This window comes from Platichthys flesus, chromosome 2, assembly GCF_949316205.1.
Source record: "Platichthys flesus chromosome 2, fPlaFle2.1, whole genome shotgun sequence".
Classification (NCBI taxonomy): Eukaryota; Metazoa; Chordata; class Actinopteri; order Pleuronectiformes; family Pleuronectidae; genus Platichthys; species Platichthys flesus.
The window spans coordinates 20571379-20591298 of record NC_084946.1 but is presented as its reverse complement, the minus strand read 5'-3'; the positions used below and the strand labels follow the sequence as shown (position 1 = coordinate 20591298).

The window sequence follows — 19920 nt, the reverse complement described above, 5'->3', positions numbered from 1 at the left end:
TTCATCAGTTCCGGTTTATTTGTCTCTTCTCTCTGAAACATCAGCTCATAGCACGAGGTGGAGCCTCACAAAAACAACACGGACACATCACAGCAAAACAATCCTTTCTACGGTATTTAAGAATAGATGACAGCTGATAAATATAGCTACAGTGTATATATATATATTATGAGCCTTTATATTTAATTGAAATATGAGTTTAAAATGGCAATATTTTAAATAATTCAACTTTTTATTCCCTAGTCTCACATTGGCTGATTAACAGGAATGACAACATTTATTAACTATTTATAAGGCTCTTATTTAAAAGAAAGCATTGCAACACTTTAAATCAATAAATATATTTTTTCTAATGTTTATTCCTTAGTGCCTTTTGGTCAGCCCTTGCTCGTATGTGTGTGTGTGTGTGTGCGTATACAGTGGGGGGTGATGTGAAGCTCTTTGTGTTACATTTTGTTTATATGAAAAGTGCTGTATAAACAAAGTCTGCCTGATTGAGTGAAAGTCATTATCACCATAAACGAACCAGTGTTTACTGACACATATTAAAGACAGTTCCTTAATGAAATGTAACTCAGAAGCTGAACTTGGATAATATCACATTCACTTATACAAACTGCCTGTTAAAGGTTATATTGCAATAAATTCACTATTTCAGCACATTCTCACTGTTTTAATGTAATGTACTGTTTAATAACACAATATAACCGATACAAGTCAAAGTAAACTCACATTAAAGATCATACACACACAATACAAGTCCTTATCAAACAATATAAAGTGATGTAACATGAGATTTAAAGCACTCGGGTTCAGCAAGGTCAAAGTCTCATAGATGGAAGGAGACATGTTCTCCTGTGATATAAAATTGTTTTGATTGATAGTTACTATTATTGTTGTTAATCTTTTGGATCATGAAGAAGGTAAACAACAGCCTCGATGTTGTTGTTGTTTTTATTTGGGTTGTTGGTAGCGACCGCGACAACAACAACAACTAAAACAAAACAAAACAAAAGCACGTTTCGTTGATTTTTCTGCGACTCCAGACACTTTTCGTGTCCTGATCCCAAACACGCGCACGCTGACTGTTTTCCATGCAACGCGCACGGCTCAACATGCGCGTGCAGCCCCATAGCAACAGCGCCAAGCAGCGAATAGAAAGCTCAAGTGCTGTCTCTAGGACCCGGGTTAAAGCGCTGCAGGAAGCACCGCCAACACGTCACCACATGAGTGGCTGTTGCTGAGTAGTTCAGCGCACTTTCTCTCTCTCTCTCCATCACACACACACACACCCTCCATCCCTCCCTCCCCACCCCTGCCGTCTGTTTATTTTGTCGGTGCCATAGACTGTGTTGTATTCATTATAAAACAGTGTTTACAACCACAAACCCAGGCTGCCTCTTGTTCTGGATTTTGTCATGATGATGATGATGATGATGATGATGATTGGCCATGTTTTATAACTGTTGTTACCTTAATAATAAAACATATATTAAGAAACAATATGTTACACATCACACACCTATGTATAGTTTGTTCTATCAACTTTTGTCTGATTGATTTTTTACTTGTGGACTGAGCTGAGGTCAGAGTGTAAACAAACATCATGTGGATGAAGGGTAGCACTTACAGATATAAGTTGAAGTGGTGTGTCTGTAAGGTTTTTGTTGCTCTGAGCCACATCACACTAAATGCCCTTTAGTAACTACACAACTGTGTCACATGTTACATCATGTTTTTATACCACACCAGCCACACAAAGCAGGAAACAGCACTAAGCGTACTGGACTACAGATAGAAGCATATAATGCAAAACAGTTAAAACAACAATATTTTACAATGATAAGGAGAAAATTTATTTAATTCTAAAAAAGTGAGTTGAGGAATTTGTTTTTCTTTGTCGCGCCGCCATGCTGATTTTACACAAATGCTGTCGTGTGCAATATAACTAATAACCAGCAAGGAAAGAAAGAAGAACTCAGCAGTGGAGCTTGTTGTTTGACTTCAGTTACTGTTACACCCTAATATCAAATCCCCTCTTTTGTTTTCTTCTGTTTCACAGACATAAAGAGTCTGGGAAATTTCCAGCCAGCCCACCACCACACTCCTGCCTCTCTGTCCTGTGCCCTTGGTCAAGGCTCCACACCCAGTTCCACACACACACACACACACACACACACACTCACACAAATTCACACGCACACACACAAACTCACACACACACAGACCCCAGCTGTCGGAAATCTTCCCCTTTCTGAGAGGGGACCAACTGATACAGCTGTTAACATGGTGATACAGTAAATCCTGTTTCTCTCTCTCTCTCTCTCTCTCTCTCTCTCTCTCTCTCTCTCTCTCTCTCCTTTCTCACTGTGTGTTCCAGCTCTTTTTCCTCCGTCTCTAACAAAGACCTCTTCACCTTATCAGACATTACATGAAAATTACATAATTATGACATATTCCTTGTTATGTTTGTGAGATCTGTAGATAATAATTCCAGAACACTCTTAAATTGTGTTTTAGGTGGAACATAACTTCAAAATTCAAAGTGCTGAGAAATTTTAAGGCATTTAAATATTTATTTTTTCCACTAATTAAAAACAACAGTATTTCTCGTAATCTTTATGTCCATGCTGTTAGTACATTCCTCTCTTCTGCCTTCACCCCTCTAAGCTGAGGCCGCTATCGCTGTTCTCTATTGTCTGCTGATGCACATCAATCAACTGGTTTCACCCATCCATCAATTACTTTACAGCAAAATATCCCTCAATTTACACAAGGCAAGTTCATTTATTTCAGATTTTTTTGAGTTATCAAGCTGATCATCCTCAACTCAATACAATCCTGGTTGGGCGTCTGAGCGTCACATCCACTTGTTGAGATTTCTGCGATCCGGAGCTGACGGACGACTTTGCAGACAAATCTCGTTACGTATGTTAAAGCCATGCAGAGCGTCACCTCTCTTCACCCTATACCATCTCCCTCTTCCCATCCTGTCATTCGCTGCCAGCCTCATTCTGCCCCACAACGGTATCCACCCAGTTTTCCTCCGCTCACCTCCGCCCACTTCTTCTGTCCCCCTCTCTCTCTCGCTCTCTCCTTCTCTCTCTCTCTCTCTCTCTTTCTCTGCTTCACCACAGGCTCCTCACATGTCCACACTTGTTCAGGAAGATCTGACAAACTGATACAGGGGCCAGTGTGCGGCTTTTCTTTCCCTTCTCTGTAGCTTGTTGCTGATTTACGATGTCATGTGTTTATTCTCTGAGTCTAGGTTTCCTTGTCTCTTGCAGCATTTGTTTTGTCGGAAATGTTACTACTGTTTTTTTTACAATTTGAAACTGTTTTCTTCAAGTTTTTTTTCTGATTCGGGTTATATATTCTCAAAAACCTAACTCACAACAGTATGGATGTGAATAAGCACATGCTACTATCATCATCTACTCCCAGTGCCTTCATTTGTCTCAAATGTAATTGTAAACAACAGTTTTTTGTCTTTATCTTCATGTCCATGCTGTTACTAAGTCTCTTCTGTCTTTGCCACTTCTAAGCTGAGGCCAATATTCCTCTTCTCTAGTGTCTGCTGATGCACGTTAATCAACTCGTTTCCGTTTTATTTCCTCGAGAAGTTTCCCCCGTCCATCATTTACTTTACAGCAACATATCCAGCATTTTACACAAATCTGTCTCAGATGTAAAACTTAAGAAAAAAAGGCATCGGCGAAAATGCAAGATCCATTGAGGGAGTGGTAGAGGCCATCAAAGTTTAAAAGCCTGTCTGAACAGGTGAGTTTAATGGCAGCGAGGCACCCACCCACACCCACACCCACATCCACATACACACACACACTCTCCAGCTTCGTTTCCATCCTTCTCTTCTTCTCCTCTTTGTTTTCCCCACATCAGAACCAGAAGCAGGGATTTGGGAGCAGTTGGTTTCTCCCGCCTCCTCCCTGCTGCTCGGTGCTGCCTGAGGACTTGGACGTTTACTCTGCCCAGTGGACCAAAGGTTGGTGGAAGCTGCTCGGATATATAAATATACATATATGCATGTAAACACACACACACACACACACGAGGAGCTGAGTTTTCTAGTATTTATGTTGCTGAAGGCCCTCTCAGAACAACCCACTTTTAAAAAGGTCTGTTTTCCAATAGAGAGTCTCTCTTTATCATTCATTCATTGGCCTTGTTATCCTTGTTTGTATTCTGCGCTGTGAGGAGAGCAACAGTCTGGAATGAATTTTTTATTCTTTAACGGTGTTGTTAACATTTTTTGGAGCCGAACCCCTGGTCGGTCAGCGCTCAGATGGGAAACACGCCCTCACTGATCTGAGGCCGACCTCACGGAGCAGTTCACTGAGGGCATTGTGTTAATTCACACCAAGGGTCAGATTTGAGATGATACATTTAAAATCACTGATTTTACCGTATTGACCTTATTTCTGACTTTTTCATTCTGACTGAATTCAACTATGCATTCAGTATTATGTACAACTGTGGGTGTGTTTATGGTAGGAACAGAAGTCTTAGATTTCAGTGTTGAGGTCCTATCAAGTTTTTAAATACTAAAAAAAGAGACATATTTCTGGGACATTTAAACATGATGGGAAGGTCCCTAGAGGGGGTTTTGGAACGTCAAGTTTCTAATGATAGTTTTTATTCTCTTAAAATAATGTTATTCTGGATTTTTTAATTAGTTTTTTTTGTAATTATAAACTGGAAAATTTGGAATTTGATGTTAGGGGTGTGATCAGTATTTCTACTGGGAGTTTTAATGGGATAGATCAAGTATAAAAGTTTAAAGAATAGTTTGTGACACTTATACCACAGACGGCTAACGTTCAGTGTGTCTGGCTTGTTTTATTAAATGCTATGCTGACACCTACTGTTCATAAACAGGCATAACAATTATATCCAATAAAGAAAATATAACAGTTTGACGACCTGCCTGTTAGAATTAAGAATATTTCACATCATTATCCACAATTATTATACCTTTTATTATGAAAAGCTTATATGTAACGTCATTTATAACTGCACAAAGTCATTTCATTAGATAAAAAGATTTTTCCATCCAATCAAGAACGAGGTCAGAAGCCATGTCAACGTTATCGCACTTTGTTTATTTATTGTTTTCATGACCACAGATGAGCAGTACAGTCGACTTGTAGGCGATGACGAAGCAGATTCAAAGTTTGTCTGTGGCATCTGGTCTCAGTCATAATATTATAGTTACAAGCGACTGAGCGTGAAGAGAAAAAATAAAGTACACAAGCATATTTACAAGCGTTCCTTCCGTGGCCCCGACGCTCGCTCGAACGTGCTCCTGCTACAACCCTATAGGACAACAGAGCTTTTTTTATTTGACATAGTTGACAACATGTTAAATGTGTCATCCATCAACCCTAAGATACCGTGAGTCATTTAATCTGACCAAGGTATACAGTACAAATCTAATAATAGTGTGACGGTCCAAAGGAATGGAGGAATCTCTTACGTTTAACACTAATAATTATAAAAACAATCCAGTCTAAAAGTCAATAAGCGAGGGGCCGCAATCAGTGGCAAGAGGGGAAAAGTGTTTTCGGTTGATATGAATTTGAAGCAAGAGGAAAGGAGTGTGAACAAGAGCATTTGGTCTTTTTTTTGTTGTTGTTATTCCGTCTTTTTTTCGACGGTCTAACATTCCACATAGTGAAAAAAAGGCATGAGTAGAGATCAAGAGAGGGTCGGCCAGGAAGGACAGAGTTAAAAACCCAGTCCCCTGTCGGTGCTCCCTCACCCGCTCCTATTTGTCCATGTTCTGCACACTCTCTCCTGGACCGGCCCCTAACTCAGCCATCGCTTATTGAGAGAGCTTCTTCATCCGCTCATCTAGAGAAGAAAAGTTCTCTTCTATAGCCCCCAGGTTTTCCTTCATTGTCTGCTGGACCTTATGGGAAGAGAAGAAAAAAAGCAGTTAGCTAAGAAGTGATAGAGATGGAAGAGAGAGATAATTAAGGCTGGAGGGGAAAGTTGGGTGTTAACGTGTAGAGGAGAGAGAGAGAGATATTGATGAGGCAGAGGAAAGAGCAGTTGCAGGAAAAGGCTGAGCAGGGAGTTGGGTTATCGGAGATAAGAAATGGGCAGAAGTGGAGGGAGGAGTCAGAGACACGTTGGAAAGCACAGGTGCTTCAGGGAGGGATGACTTAGTTTCACTTAGTTTTAAATAACAATAACCTGTAAACCAATTAACTTCAGTGATTACCTCTGACAAGGAGACTAGGTTTTCACCCCTGTCAGTTTGTTATTTTGCAAGAAGAATTACACAAACTTTACTGAATGGATTAACATGAATCTTGTTAGAAGGATTGGACAAGGGTCAAGAAAGAATTACATTAGGTGAGGATTTGGACAAACGGGTGGATCCAGAAATGAAACACCATTTTCCACTAGGAATAATGGGAGGAGGTTGATGTACGAAACCAGGCAACTGATATGTACGAGTCGGAAAACACTGTGGTGCATCTGTATTGAATTTATTGAGACTGTCTGGCCTTGGCAGAGTTAGGCTCTCTACTTAGTGACATTCTTTCTTTTATCAAATATGCCAAACAATCACTGGTTCTAGATTTTCTCTTTCATTCATTTTAAATACTAACTTTTGGATATTACGCTGGACAAAATATCCGAGGGACTCATCAAAAGTATTTGTCAGTTTAACTAATTATAGAAATGATCATTAAATGCAGCCCTATTTAACACATTTTACAAAACTGTCTATAAGCAGGTTATATTTTTAGGAGGTGAAATCTGAAAATGCTATTGACAGCAATCATTATTAGGAAATGATGTCCCAGGTGGCTGCAAAATAACTGAACTTGCTGAATAAGAAATTTAAGAAAGGTTTTCTGTGACAGCATGTCGATGTTGGATTCAATAACCCTCCAAAGCCCTCGGCCATTTCTGAACACAATGCACTCTGTGGTAAGTTCAGAAGTTTGTTAAATTTCCAGTTTCAACAAACCTCATAAAAAACTAGGGTTTATATAGTTCAGGTCTGACGAGGCTTTGCTTTGTCCGTGCAGGCACAAGCCTTGAACTGTGAAAGCACAGGTTGATTATCGACTCTGGAGGAGACGGTGCAGAGCCACTGAAATAATAAGAAGCTGCTCTTTCTTACATCTTCACTTTGGCAAATGAAAACGCTGCCTCTGCTGAAAACTTTGAAGTCCTCAGAAGACACTTCCTACATTCATTTATTCCACATAACAGAAAGACTTTTGCCAGGTGGCTGAGTTTGTTGCATATTTTCATATGAATTCTCAAACATTTTACTCTTATGAAAAACCTAAAAGATGCAGATCGGTCAGTGGCAGTTCAGGAGAAGCAAGGCAGAAAGTGCTTGACCAGTTAAAAATAAAAATTACACAACAAACCAAGTGGAATTGATATCTCTCCTTACATCCCGGAGGATAGGATGATTTCATTGGGCTTTGTTTGTTCATTAGTTAGCATGATAACATACATAAAACGCAAGATTTAGGGCATGTGTGGGGAATGACCCAAAGAAGAACTCATTACATTTTGGATCGGATCCGGATAAATGAATAGATACACAATTCTTAATCATATTCTCTACCATGCGAAAATAGGGGTTAGCCCTGGGTGAGGTACGTACTCTGTGAGAGACCTTCTAGTTAAGTTGCCGGCTCTTTCTGACCATTGTAGGGGAAACTAGGTAGACCATCAGCTGTTGCCTTGATTTTTGATGGACAAATTCTGAGGCTTTTCAAGCTGAGTTTGTGCACGATAATAGAGGGATCTCAACTAGGTAACTGTCTATAGCCTGCTACAGACGATTGTACTTGTCAAAGACATTTCATGGTCCACTATTCTCGTTGACATGGTGGTGTATTGACGTTTCACCTTCTACAAGTGTTACATAATGACCTTGTGTCCAATGTCCAAAAGGGCTTGAGGTTCCTACCTGTGTTAGCAGAGTGTTATTGTCCTTCAGAGAGTTGTTGATCATCTGCTGGGTGGTGTCCAGGTGGGTCAGCAGCTGGCCAAACTGCATGGCTGCGAGACAGGAGGTCGGATCAAATCAAACCAAATGGACAGGAGAGAAGAAGTAAGAAGAAGGAACAAGTAAGACACAGTGTCTAACACATTCAAACATTTTTGGTAAAACAAAGTGTGTGTTGAGGACAAACAAGTGCAAATTGAATCTGAAACATACCAAGTGACTGCTTGAAAGAACTATTTTCTTTTCCTTGTTTGCCTTCATTGGTAAAGACAGATGAAATCAGAGCCGCTAAACCTTATTGAGCAGAGAAGACAGGAGCCGCAGACTGTGACAGATCGATGTATCGAGAGGCTGGATGATAAATCACCTCTCAGCTTCTCAGAACGGAATTATCAATATAATCTATTAATGCCAAGGTTCTGCTTTCATGTGCTAAATAATAAAAATATGATAATGTGATATCATGCATCTCTTTCTCCCCAAGGGGGTATTTAGCAGTTCTGCCAGATTTAGTCTAATTCTATTAACATTTCGAGTCTCCCTCTCAGGGAGTTTTTTGCCCCCTGCTATAATAGAATGGCATGGTTTAGACTAATTCCATTATCCATTTGAATCCTATTTTCACTTAGTTTTCACCTTCTGTCACACATACAGACGTTCACGTACAAACGCTGCTTTGAACGTGGTCGGGGTTCACACCCTGTTATGTTCAGTTTCTATATCCAACATACTTTAAATCTTTAATGCTGCTCCCCACCCCCACTAACCTACATACATCCTCTCCTTGAACTCTCAGGGGTGTCATATCAAGGTTTTTCTCCCCTCACATCAAAGAGCACAACATAAATTATCCAAGTTTTCCTTGTTATTATCCTGGCTGGGGTTAAATCGACCCCTGGAGTATACTGAATATATACACCAGTAATTCCACACCAGTACATTTGTGTTACGATTTAGAGTTAAAGTTATGTGAGCTCCTCCAAATCCAAACACACCCGAACATCAATCTAAGGACACAAACAAAGACTTGAGCTAGAGCCCAGTCTCAGTTCCTGTGTGTTACCTTGCTCGTGCAACTCCTTGACAGCGACGAGCCTCTGCACCACCTGAGGCACAGAAGTGGACATGGCATCCCACTTCTGCACCACGTCATAAAGCTGCGACACCTGGCCGGCAAACACAAACAAGCACATTTAATGCCAAGATAACATAACGAACATTATTGTTTTACAAAGAGGGCAAAGAACAATGATGTAATAATCATGTTATAAATGAATAAATTCATGCAGCTCAGTTTATAATCAATACTGTGGTAATTGTGCCCTGTAGTCTGGGTCTCAGCATTGTGATACTGCTTATCTGTACATATTCATGTGATTAACATTTTCATTTCAATTACTTTACAAGAATTGTCTTAAAACAGAAACAAAAACATGACCCTGGATATGTACGACTCACATACTGGATTATAGATACTGTCTAAAATTATACAACTTCGGACCAAAACATCTCAGCTTTATTATTACAGCAATCAGCCTGGAGAGTCTTCCATCTGAAAGTGCTTCTCAATGGAGGAACCACAGGCCGACTGTGTGGAAGCTGTGAATATTCATAGACTTTACCGAGAAAATAAATGCAACTAAGATTAATATAGCATTTCACTTGAATGGGTGTAAAGGGCTCGCTGACCTTGTTTTGTGTATCAGCATCCTCAATTGCTGCCTTGTGTTTTGCAATCTCATTCATCTTCCCAAGGACACTCTAGAAAAGGAGAAAGAAAATCCAATTTTACAAGAGGTATCGTTTGAGGGCATCGGGATAGAAAACTGATTATCTGTAAATACTGTGGTAAATTGGTCACATGCAACACAAGCAAGTAGTGCATTTTAAAAGTAAGGAAATGTATCATCTGTCCACCAGACACTGCTTGCAACAGTAGATCCAAACACATGGAATAGGAACAGCTGAGATATTGAATAAAAGGAAAGAGCCATGCCGTTTTTTTGGCGATTTCAATTCTTGGATACAAAAGATCCAACATGTATTAAAGTTGGCTTAGTATTTGCTGCAGGAGCTGGACCAGCTGTTTTCCCCCCCGGGAAGCACATCCCACATTTATCTCTGTACTAAATAAAAATGGATAAAATACTGAGATTGTCATTGAAATCTCCATGAGACAGTATTCCTTCAAAACAAAAGACTTCTATGGTAAGCGTGCTGGCTGTACAAATCAGAATATATTTAAATTACAACTGAAATTGTCTGTTCATGACCTCCAAACCCTGCACTGCATGCTGAGCAGGAATTAGTTACCTGCAGTCTTGCTTCCACTTGATCCAGAGTAGAAGAGTCGAGTGCGCTGACCCTCGCCTGCAGGAGCTCTATGGTGTCCTGATGCAACACACACACACACACACACACACACACACACGTTATATTTATGCAGGAATGAAGAAACGCGGTCCTGTTGAAAGTGTGACCCATTTCTCTGGCTGAATGTCAGATACACAAAAAGGTACAAATTCAAACTCCCTCCCTTGTGTTCTAAAGAAAGAAGTCGACTTCTTACCATCAAACTGGCTCCTTGAACACCAGCGCTCAGAGGTCCCTGCAAGACAAACACAAAGAGAGACAAAAAACACATTATATCAGGAGGCAATGAAGCCCCCCCCCCCCCCCCCCCCCCCCAATTTACATAATTCAAGTGGAAGATGTGATTTCAATTTGACTTTTTGGAAGACTACACGGCAACAGAAGTGTGAAAATTGTGCTGGTGTGTTAGTGAAAGAGAAAAGGAGACAAACAGAATTAGTGTGAATGAGACAAAAGAATTAAAGAGGATGTGTATGCATATCTGTGTGTGCGTGTGTGTGTTGAGACTAAATGCGATTGGCTTCCTACCTGCTTGTCTGATCCTGAGCCAACAGCGTTCTCCAGCTCAGCTAGACGCTTCTCCAGTTCCGCTACCTACAGGGAGGGAACAACGCAACACAAGGCTGACACACATACAGCTACTTGTGTTGACAGTTCTCTGCTTTTTGTCCTTTTTGCTGCCATATAATATTCAAAGGGTTCCCTCATTCAATGTTTACAAAAACCACGTTGAAGAGACTCACACACACTCGTTTTATGAGTGCACACGCTCCAACTCCCTCTCTACGATACCTTTGCAGACTCGTTGAATTTCTCCTGCTCCGGTCGGCTGTGCAGCTCATAGAGCACCACTCCATCTGGGCCCTTAGCTGCAGCCGTTTGCTTGCTGTCTCCTGCGGCGCTGCCCCGGCTGCCCTTAGCCACTTCCAGCTGGGTGAGCAGACGCCTGAGGGAATGAAGGAATAAGAGGGCCAAAAAAAAAGAAAAAAGGATGAGGATTATAGGTTCAATATTGTTATCACCCCTCCTGTGCTGCCATGTCTGTGCTCCCCCTTGCTCCGCTGCATCCGGTCTTTTCAGGCTCGGTTGTAAACTACACGCTCAAGGTGAGCTTGGATCTTTCTTACAACTCTTTTTATCCCCTTCTCTCACTTTTGCTACTGCATCTCTACCTCTCTATCCTCAGCTCTGCTCCCCCGTGCTCGGTCGGGTTCTGACATGTTTCATCTCTCTATGTCTTCTCTCTCTTAATCTTTCAACTTCTCCAGTTTTTATCTCCCTCCCTCCCTCAAGCACACGTCCATCAGGTCTTGTGCTCCTCAGGTAGCGCTACACTGAGATTGACAGGGTTTATGTGGGCAATTGATACCAGGTGTACTACTTCTTCCTTATCTCCACCCCCTCCCTCCTTTTATCAGGGTTATAGTCCACTGCTCAGTGAAATGAATTCCCCTGCTCTTCTCTCTTTCCATCTGTTTCATAAAACTACTCTTCCCACCACCCCCAGTCTACCAGCTCATCACATTTTTGGGGTCTGACAGGTTGTGGCCTCAGGTTTCAGATTTGGTTTAAAATGCTGTATCGTTGTGTCACCCTCCTTTCAACCCACCTTGCCAGTGCTCCATCTGGATCAGCCAGGTTGATGTGTGCCTGTGGTCCCAGCAGTGAGTCGAGATGGGCAGAGACCAGCTGCTGTTTGAGCTGGGCTGCGTGCTGGGCAAGCACCACCGGGGTCAGGCGCTCCTCTGCACTGCTGTCCTTTGTGGCAGCCTGCAACATCAGGGACACCAAGTTAACAAGACACTAGGGATTTCTTTTGTCTTAAGTAGTGATGCAGGAGTCTAGGAATAAACATTTTCATATTGTTTGATATGTCACCATATGTTTGGTTCTATCGGTATTGAGATTTACAGAATTTCAACTGTACTGGTTCTGACAATCACATTTCTGTTGCTGTGACAAGACTCAGATAACAAGATAAAGACTGGACAATCAGTGTCCACCATCCTCTGCCAAGTCTTTTGGACGAGGGAGACATGTCCCTGAGTACATGCATGTGTCCTGCTGTCAGTTCACCTGGATGACGTCCACCTCCTGAGAGAGTTCCTGGATCTCATTCACCAGACGCTGGTACTTCTGCTGGGGCGTCTCTTTCACGCCACAGCCCTCGCCAAGCTAAACAGGAAGAGAGAGAAACACATTTAGTGAAATGAAAATCATAATAATGTTGTTACCCTAAAAATAGAGCACCTTCTAAAAGAATAAGTAGAATAGTACATTTCTGGCGAACAAAATGTACTCACAATTTCAAATTCTCCTGATTCATACCCCACTCTTCTGCTTTTAGTGATTCTGTCAGAGAAATCTGTGAAAAGGAGACAAATGAATACTGTGAGAAAACACAAAACACAAAACAGCAAACTGGAGGCAGTATCAAGCTCAGACTGAACTACAGCAATACCATAACATATAGCATCAATACAGCCATGATGGAAGCAACAGGAGCTGGTAACTTTGCTTGCAATGTTTATATTTTGTAAAGAGCAATATGTTTAATGTTGAAGGTTATATCTTTACTTGCAGTCACCTTGAATGTGCTAAAATTGAATCTCCAGTAAGATTAAATACATTATTTTGTAAACACTACTCTGAAAATATGATGGTAACATTGTTTTGTGTTACTTGAGATTCTCTTTGTGTTTTAAGTAAAACGAGACAAAAACACAAAAAAGCCCCACAATTATCATACAACTAAAAGGTTAGACAGCTGAGGATAAAGAACGGTTGTTCAAAGTTGTTCAAAGAGTGTTATTGTAAAAGGATGGCGATCATTTTAATTTTGTCACCAATTCTCATCTCCAACTTTAACCCAATGAGGAGTACAACATTAATCCTCTATTATGCTTTACACAGACAACACTTGTCTTCCACGTGACCCTTAACTTAATAAGTTAACATGCATAAATAAGTTAACTGGGATTTCTCATCCACTGCAAACTGACCAAGTCCCTTTGTGGTGACGTGCTTATCTTTGAACTTGTCATAGGCTGCGTTGGGGTTGACCACAATCCTCTCCACGCTGTCACTGCAGAGCTCCTCCTGTCATGGGAAACACCAGGAAAGAAAGTCAGATCAAAGTCACAAAGGGCTGTGGAGGCAGCAAACACTTAACAATCAGCCGTAACTTACTGCCGGTGTCTCAAAGCTAAAGCCGGACTTGAATTAAGTTGGCAGATAGGTAAGATCTCTCTTGATCATTGCCCGGGAGATGTGCTTTCACAGACACTAAATTATGTGTTTGAGTCTATGGCTTTATTGTCGTACACCAAGGGCAAATACGCTCAGAAATTAAAAGTCATTGAAGCCATAAATCATGGAAATCGGCAGGAGCTTCACGGACATTATTTTCAGCTGTCTTGGAGAGCACCGGAGGATTTCAACATAATTTAGAGGCGAAATAAGATATCACAGCCATTCCAAGGCCTGATTGTGTCCCCTGAAGAGCATTATCATAACTGTTTAAAGTCATTATAAAACATACATGAATCATTGTAAAAAATATATATGTGATGTGGCATGAATCTATCATGGTCAAAAAAAGAATTTATGTGAATGAAAAGGGGCTAAACTAAATCTAGAAGCTTCTATATTCACATTTCTATATGATGATTCTTTGATTAGTGAATTTGAGGGGAACACAAGTCTGTCATTTGATCAACATCTCCTCATGATCAATAATGATCGGTTTCTAGAGACTATGTGTAGGATTAAAACACCACAAACAGATAGATGACATGAGTTCACGCCGAGAAAAAAAGACAGACCAACACAAACACAAAATAACACAGATGCCGTGGAGGGGGGAGGAGGATGAGGGGGAAGAGGAGGGGAGTTAGTCAGGCTCTTACCAGCTCCTTGGGTTTCCAAAGAGAGTTAGAGAAAGTAACGGAAGAGCAGAGGGAGAGAAAAAAGTAGAGGGGGAGAGAGAGAGAGAGAGAGAGACAACACAGATTAATGTGGTTATCACATGCCATGCACACAACAGGAACAGTCGGCCAGGGTCAGGGAAAGATAAGAAAGACGGCAGTGTTCTGAGAGCTGCTGCTAAAAAACCCTGGAGACAGTGTGTTCAGACAGCTTGTGATGCCTACAGTTCTTTCTCTCTTCCCCAGTTCAATGTAGTAGAACGCCCCATTAACACACCAGGCTACTTTCTCCGTTGATGCACTTTAAAATGCAGCTTTACCATATGCTCTCATGTAGAGCACTGTCTGTCTCACAACCAAGGAAAGTCGAAGGGCCTGAGAACCCTTTAGTAATGTCAGGTATACCAAAGTCTGACGTAAATAATTCTTGACAACATGAAGTTCATCCTAAATGAATCTGCTGGACTGAACTTGTTTTCTGTAGAGTCACATTAGGGCCAGGAATAGCTACGGCACTAAAAAGGCTCTAGTTCACTGAGACCGAATGAATGCAAGTGATAGATAGAACACAAAATTGGAAATGACAAAGAGTCATCTCAACATGGATTAGTCCCATCTGATCCTCTTAATAAGATCAGTACTGGTGCAAATTCCCCTCAGTAGCATCCCTACATAGAATAATGCAGTTTATACTGGGTAATGTAACGTAAATGTTAAGTAGCAGGCCTGGGGGACATGTGAATTCCAACACCATGGCCAAAACAATTTTTCATCTTATTCAATTTTCATGAGAGCATTATTTTCTTTTTTTAAACAAAAGCTCAATATATAGCGATAAAGAGTGTAAAGCACAGTGGGGAAGTTTTTGTCATCATTCTATCAGGTGCAGAAGTCATAAACATGTCATGACACCCATCATTCTATTGACTGATATAGACCGACATGACCTTTTTTCATAGTGATATAATTTTGACCTTGCCACACAGCCCTTTATATATAAATATATACAATAGCATTTAAAGAATAGTTAGTAGGAATAGTGAGGTTAGTCAGGAGGCAACTGTTAGAAAACGGGTTAACAAGGGAACCCTCTAAAACTAACATTTGTCTGTCTGTCAGGAGCCTCAATCTCACACAGACACACTGTGCTACACTTTGCTTTGTCAAAGTGTAGCAAAATGACAGAGGGAATTAAAGTGATGCTGCTGAGAACCCATCAACATCATTACGCCTCTCAAGAGTTTGAATGAGGAACACAAATAGAGGGAAAGGAATCAATCTCCTGCACTTCAAAACAGTCAACAATCATTGAAAAAAAAAACACTCACTCAATTAATCTACTTCTCATTTCATCCCAATCAAGGAAGAAGGACGTAGGAAAAGTGGATATGAGATTTTTTTTTTTTAAACATGCATAAATGCATGGCAGTAAGCTCACTGGGAGTAGAATTGAGCCAGTCTTACTTGTACACACTAGGGTTCCGGGAAGGGAGGGGGAGAGTCAAAACACAAGGGTGGGGGTAAGGGAAGAACGAAGGTGGACACATAGAAGGGAAAAGGCCATTAGGATTCAATCAGCTGCTCAGTCAAAAGCCGAGACATGAATAAAGCAAAGTCCGACCTGCATCACTCGAGTGTTTACAAACTGCTCATTAGCACTGCTTAAAGAACAACACTACCACTAAAACCAGGTGGCTGCTTGGAGACAGTGAGACTAGACAGGAGTCACATAACCATCATTATTACAGAGATGGTGGTACCTGACTCTTATTTACTCACTTCTGCCCGTTTGTGTAAATGAGCAGATATACTAACATGCTCAAGTGTGGAAGAAGAGTGGAACAGTATTTTAAAATAACTTTTCTCTTCAACAAAACATAACCCTGACATAATTGTACAGAAACTAAAACTTGTCATAACTTGAAAATATTAATTACACGGCTAATGTAGTCTACACAGTCCTGGTAAAAAAAATCATCCTCTGTCAAGATGGTAATGTTCATTGTTTTGTTAAAACTGTGAGAGAAGCGCTAAAGGAACTGGGTGATTTTTCCCACTCCAATTCTTACATTTTTACCAGTTGAATTAACACATAGTTGACGTGTTTTCTGCAAAACTGGTCAATATCTCCATAACGAAGGGGATTGATCGAATTGAATTAGCTGGATATATCTAATAAAACTACTGTATATGATAACTTCCCTATGTCTCGACTTCCTCATGCATTGATGCTCAGTGAATAACTTTTATATAAATTGTCCTGCAGAGCTTGTTAGGTCAACACACACACTGTTAATATCACTCACAGCAGCTCAGTGTCGACATGGGATTACTCGCATGAATTCATTGATCGTGTTGACCTGTGTGCATGATTACGTGTACTCTATCATGACAGATCTAATGCACGTTGACAAAAAGACAGAAGCCCGTATATTGTCCAGAATATTACGTGTTAACATTTGTTAGCTAGCTGTGTTAGCTCAGTCTGCAGCGAGTTAGCTCAGTCTGCTCGCCCTCACACCCAGAGGGAATACACAGTCCACGTACCGACTCGAACTGGGCCTGGTCATCCTCTGGAAGGTCTCCGGTCTCGTACACGTCCGGTTCGTTAAAGGCCTGGAGACACAATGAGGTAAACAACACAGCAAAGCGTCAGATATGTCTGGTTCATCGTCGTTAGCCGGGCCAACGCCCCGGCCCGTCCAGCAACACGTATCCAACAAGCTAACCTTCCTCTTCAGGTGGCTTCTATCACAACACACAACAGAACCGGAAAGCTATCAACACTATACAGTTATTAGTTAGCATATGGAAATCCAGACAACACGAACAGAGGCGGTGTTAGCGAAGCTAGCCCTGCCGAGTAGCAACACGGCTAACCTCCCTGCTAGCGTTAGCTACTTACAATTCCTGGCAAGTTCGCGTATTTAGGATCAGCCATTGTCAGCGGGAGGCTCCGAAATATCCACCAGAGGAAATATGGACAGGTTTTTAAAAGGTGTGAGGGATCAATGGACCGTATGGAAGAGCCGGCGGAGCACAGGAGGAGCTGAGGGGGTGATGAGGCAGCAGAGCACAGCCCGATGTGGTCACCAGCTCGATTTGACAGCGTGGACGCTGGGTTTGACTTAGAGGCGGGCGGGCGGGCGGCGCTGTGCCCGTTTAAGTCATGGGGAGGGAGCTGGGCGGACCACCAGCGTGAGCAAAACAAGCACCCCCGTGAATGTGGAGCGTTCATGTGACCAGGACCATAACTGCACATTTATGTGGTTGAAGCATCGTTTTCTTTGAATTTTCATGCAATATATTATTTTACTCCGGTCTAATGGTGTGTTTAAGAGATTTGCTCCATTAATCACATTAACGTGTGATTAACCTGGTTGGATTGTATCAGAGTGGTCACACGGTGGCGCTAAAGGCACGAGCAAGCAACTCAACCAATGGGCCAAAGATGGTCGGTTAAAATAATGATTCACTAAGTTTGGAAATAATACCCTCCTCATTTAAAGTATTACCAAGCAATCTTGTTTATTTCAAGTCTCAATTAATATATATATATATTTTTCAGGGTTTTATAAAAGCTTACTTTTAGTTAAATACTGCACAGGGGAGAAAAGGAATATATATAATTATTTTAGTCATTGAAAAAGTACTCTCAAATAATAATATAATAATAATGTTCTGCCATACTATACCATTGTAACACAGTGAACATATGTTTTATTGTAATATGAGTTACATTTCCTGTATGGATACAAGCAAAAAGTGTAAGGAAATATCTAACATTCTGCAAAATGTGTATTAGTTAGTCTCAGAGACATGAGTGAGAGAGGCAGAATTGCAGTAACTGGTAAACTGCTATCAGTCTGGACATGGGCCATCTGCTTTCACTGAACCTTTAAAGAAATCTGCTCTACTTCCTTCCATTGATTTGGCGTGACTCATTCTGCTGCCAAATCACATGATTAGACAACTCATGTATTATTGTTTATTATCTCAAGGCTACTTCAAGAACAATGGAACTATTTATCAACGCCACAAGTTATTAAGGGAGGGGGGGGGGGGTTTCACAACATTGAGAACACTGGGTTTATTTCTTGGGTCATGGTTTGTTACATTCAGTTGGATCATTTGTCTTTACGATTTTCACTGCAAATGTATTCATTTTCAGCGTAAGCCTTTTATTCTTCATTATTCAAGCCATGTTACCTTGTACAAGCTGGTGGATTTATTTTTGCAAGCACGCTCCACCATATTTGCACACTTGCTGTTTACTCATCATAATGAATAATACGCCTGTGAACACTTGACATTTACCACACAGGCAAGTCTTATGAAAAACAACTTTCATCCCAGTCAGGTCAGGACAACTTTGAGTTTGAAGGGTTTATCTGTTCTTGCAGGTTTCATAACTTCAGTGCAAGGCTGCATTAATGGAGAGCCCTTTAAATCTCTAGGCAAAAAATAAATGAAGCCCTTGGTTCCCACATGACTACTCAACCATGCAAAACGGCATTGCCATGGCGACCAGTCTGGTGCAGACCTGGAGGAGGAGAAATAATTAAAGAAGCTCTTCTCAACTCTCACAACTACCTGGCCTCAGGAACCTCTCACCAGATGTTGACAACACTTGCAGCTTTTGGGCAAGTTGCATTATTTGAACCTGGAAGTCTCAGAACTTGCAGGTCGGCGATGGCAGGAATATAAAAAGCAAGATTCCTTCTCCCTGCTCCTCCTCTGTGCCTCCTCTGCTCTGTGGTGCTGATGAGAGAGGATCTGAGTTGACCACGCCCCCAGTGAGGGAGCAGGGATGACGGGGAGGAGAGGGCGTGGTCTTGAAGACGCCTGCAGCCTATCCACTCACTCTGGACTCTACTCCACATTCACAACTCTGCATCTGCTGTCAGCTGCACCCGAGTTTGCTCCTTTTTAAAACGGGAAACCCTCTCGGCCGTGCGTTCTTTTGTTTTAGTTTCCTCAATGATTTCCGGCTACCAGAACTCGTAGTAGTCCACCCTTTCTTCCAAATGCCTCGCCTGCCAGTGTCGCTCTGCATGTGGGTATAGCCGACGCTTCCTGCCTGCGTCCTGGAGAAAACCACACGGGATTTTTTTTTGGAATAATCTTTTATAAATTCCTCTTTATATTTTGGAAGCGCATCAGCATTTCTTCTTCTTCCAATAATGGCTGATGCGAATGCAGAATGCAATATCAAGGTGCTGTGTCGATTTCGTCCGATGAACCAGTCCGAAATTACCCGAGGAGATAAGTTCATTCCAATATTTCCAGGAGAAGACACTGTCATCCTCGGGGTAAGTTATTTCCATCGATCTTGGTTTTCTCTCCCCCATGCAGTCCATAAACGGTAACGCTAGGGGTGTTACACTTTATCATCTGCCACACACGTTAAAAAAAAAAATGAAATACTGGCCAGACAGGACCAGGTGGCTTTAAATGCATCTGGATCAAACTAAGTATAGCATCTATCAATATTCTGATCAGCATCAGTCAGGTGTGTTCTGCTGCTGCTGCTGCTTCTTCTTCCCCCAAAACCTGTCACTGAGCCATGCAGAGGAAAAGGAGCCTGGACCCAAATGAACAGACACAGGTCGTGTC

The 19920-nt window shown here is 41.4% G+C and overlaps 1 protein-coding gene across 1 annotated transcript; it reads right to left on the bottom strand.

Annotated features, from left to right (window-relative positions):
* Positions 1–5099: 5099 nt before the first annotated feature.
* dctn2 (dynactin 2 (p50)) lies at positions 5100–17413 on the bottom strand. Its single transcript, XM_062405391.1, has 14 exons — positions 17210–17413; positions 16852–16920; positions 13381–13477; positions 12682–12743; positions 12455–12553; positions 11988–12148; positions 11171–11324; positions 10907–10972; positions 10575–10613; positions 10319–10396; positions 9695–9766; positions 9069–9171; positions 7967–8058; positions 5100–5929 (listed from the first exon to the last, which is right to left on the bottom strand). The coding sequence occupies exons 1-14, from the start codon at positions 17243–17245 to the stop codon at positions 5843–5845; spliced, it is 1215 nt and encodes a 404-aa protein (XP_062261375.1). The 5' UTR covers positions 17246–17413; the 3' UTR covers positions 5100–5842.
* Positions 17414–19920: the final 2507 nt, after the last annotated feature.